Source organism: Citrus clementina, unplaced genomic scaffold (assembly GCF_000493195.1).
Source record: "Citrus clementina cultivar Clemenules unplaced genomic scaffold, Citrus_clementina_v1.0 scaffold_3, whole genome shotgun sequence".
NCBI classification, from domain to species: domain Eukaryota; kingdom Viridiplantae; phylum Streptophyta; class Magnoliopsida; order Sapindales; family Rutaceae; genus Citrus; species Citrus x clementina.
Genome location: NW_006262339.1, coordinates 7,643,155 through 7,646,182, shown reverse-complemented (window position 1 = coordinate 7,646,182; position 3,028 = coordinate 7,643,155). Strand labels below are relative to the sequence as shown.

The 3,028-nt window shown below is 30.2% G+C and overlaps 1 protein-coding gene across 1 annotated transcript; it reads left to right on the top strand.

Annotated features, from left to right (window-relative positions):
* Positions 1-1,647: 1,647 nt before the first annotated feature.
* LOC18047662 (uncharacterized protein At5g01610) lies at positions 1,648-2,697 on the top strand. Its single transcript, XM_006440611.2, has 3 exons — positions 1,648-1,794; positions 2,083-2,137; positions 2,246-2,697. Exons 1-3 carry the CDS (start codon positions 1,708-1,710, stop codon positions 2,623-2,625), a joined length of 522 nt encoding a protein of 173 aa, XP_006440674.1. The 5' UTR covers positions 1,648-1,707; the 3' UTR covers positions 2,626-2,697.
* Positions 2,698-3,028: the final 331 nt, after the last annotated feature.

The window sequence follows — 3,028 nt, the reverse complement described above, 5'->3', positions numbered from 1 at the left end:
TGGTTGCTGACTTTAATAAATTTCTCTTGAAATTCGGTTGTTAGCGATTTTTTGCTTCTGTTTTGCGTCATTTATATTTGGCTGACAAACTCATTAATTCCTATATGAATAAAGACTAATTTGTCATGTTGTTGATTTTTTTTAAATACATTAACAAATAATTTATTTTAATGATTAATGAATTATAATGTATCAATTGTAAGAATATTGATAATTATTGTGAAATTTTATATGTTTTTCTATTTTCATTTTTTACACACACTAAGCTAACCAACTCTATGCATAAATATAAATTAAAGAGGATTATTTTTTCCCTAAAAAAATTGGTTTGAGGAGTGGCGGAATTAAGATTTTGGTTGAGATAGGTCAGAATGAAGAAATTGAAAACTTGAGGAGGCTAAAATAAAACTACCAAACTTATTGAGAGAGATAAACTATAAAGTTCTCATAGAAATTAACTAAATTTCAATTAGTTTAACTAGTTAAATAAATTAACAGAAGCCAAATCAAGTGTACTAATATTTTCTTGAGAATCATGAAACGTAATTAATATGAATAGATGACATTATTTGTTGTAATTTTAATCGTATGCCAATAATTTACATAAAAAATTAACTCTTACGTTTTAAGAAACCTGGGGAAAATGAGTGTTAAGTATACATAACAACCGCGGAGAATTATGGAGCATAGTAGTTTAAGTCATTTCGTTTGCCTTGATTGAAGTTTGTCTGTCAAGGTTGTGCTGTCATTGTCTATGTTTCCTTACGACATAATTATCGGTAACAACTATGATTGAAAACTTAAATCAACCTATCAACCAATAGCCAATTAAAATTATTGAAAATTTGTAGTAGTTAAACATCATTATTCGTAACAACTATGATTGAAAATTTAAATCAACCTATCAAGCAATAACCAATTACAATTATTGAAAATTTTTAGTTCCACACCTTTTTCTTGAAGAAGAAATTCTCAAAATGTCATGTCATTTCATATATATTCGTGCATATCTAATCTTATATTTTGAATTTTATTAAAGTATAAGTATGTGATTAAACCATATAGTTTAATAATTTTTTTGAACTTAAAATTAAGTGGAGGAAAGAGCAATAATAAAGGGGTGGAAAATTATGTGGTGATGCTTATGAAACTTGAATCGCTTATTAAAATACATGGACCAATTAGAAATTGACTTTCAACTCTAGGGACTAAAGTAACATTTGTATTAAAATTTTATTGATAAAATTGATTTATATATTCTAAAATCATATTTCAAAAAATGATCAAATTACATTCATGTCTATTGTTATTTAATTGATTTTTTTCGTGCCGCCTTATTAGTTATTACATATATTCCCTAACTTTTTAGGCTTTCTCAAATTGCAATTAATAAAAGATCACTTTCATTGTTAGGTGGGGTGGTGTTATGTTGAATTTACAAGTTCATAAATTATAATCACCTGACATGCAGGTAATAAGTTCTTAAACGAAATTATTTATTTTCTTGTATATATGTTCCTTTTTTCTTTCCTCTATTGTAATCTTTTTCACATAGGAACATCTTGTTCGTCCATTGTACAGCGTTTTATCAGAGCCATAGAGATTTTCTGAAGCTTGTGGTCAGGCTGGCTCTAATAGCATCTAATCTTCTCTTTCATTCTTCAACTGAGAAAAGCTTGTGAGTGAAGAGAAAAAAGAAGAAACTAAATGGAAAAAGCTCTAACTAAAGTTGGTACCTTCTGGGTTTCCAAGAAAGCCAAAGAAGAACTCTCCCACATTACCCAAGATCTCTCGGTATGTGCCATTTATAAAATACAATACATTATGTTTTATTTAAAAAAATTGCATTATTTATATCACATTTCAAATCTCGTTTTCTTGGCTGTTTTTCCTGTTGATTAGTTGCTCAAAGTTCAGTTGTTTGATCAGTGAATGCATCATTGTTTTGAGACTTTCGTCAATAAATTCATTTCTTCTTAATTTGCTTGAATTATTGGTTTGCATATAAACTTAATAAGCATTATATATTCTTCATGCCTATTGTTTTTTTTTTTTAATCCTAATTGTTGCTTGCAAATCCAGTCTTTATCAAACACTGTTGAGGAAAAGGCAAAACTGATATTAAGCAAGCTCAAAGGTATGTGGTACTTTTACCTCAATTCAACTCAACAAACAAGCAATAACATGCACGCATTCTTAGAAATGAACAAACTTATTGACCAATTTTTTCAATTTGTTTAAATAGGTAAGCCGCTTAAGGCATTGCCGGATCTTCTCCGCGAGTACAATATTCCCCCCGGACTCTTCCCCCGGAACATAACATGTTATGAATTTGATGAATCGCGATCAAAACTGATCGTATACTTGCCATCTCCATGTGAGGTGAGCTTCAAGGACTCATCTGTTGTAAGATACGCGACTCGCGTCAAAGGGACATTGTCAAGGGGAAAGCTATCTGTAATTGAAGGAATGAAGACTAAGGTGCTTGTTTGGGTTAAAGTCACAGGTGTGGCTGTTGAGAGTTACAAGTCTGATAAACTTTGGTTCACTGCTGGTGTGAAGGTATCACGGCCAAAAGATGCTTATGAAATGCCAAGAGATGCAATCAGAGTAGAACAATATTGATTATCTCAAGTTGTTACATCAATATTCCTTGTGCGATCAAATTTAATGTGAATTCTCTACTTGAAAATTCAATCTCCCTATTTTTATTTGCCTCTTTATCTGGAAAATCTGTTTACCCTTTTATCCAAAGTTGATCCAATTGTAGTGATTAGTAAGATCCTCAAAATCAACATGATAATATATGCTCCTTTATTAATACATCAACGGTGGTGCTCATTGGTAATTGGACTACCAATTCATATCCTCATTCTCGACAAATTTAAATTTGTCATATATTACACCTCTGCTTAACACTTCTCTTGCAAAGAAAATTACTGTTCTTTTATTTTTTCTTTTTTCATTATTTATAAGAGAAAATTACCAATTTCCCATTTACTCTAGTCAATATGTATCATTTACTCCC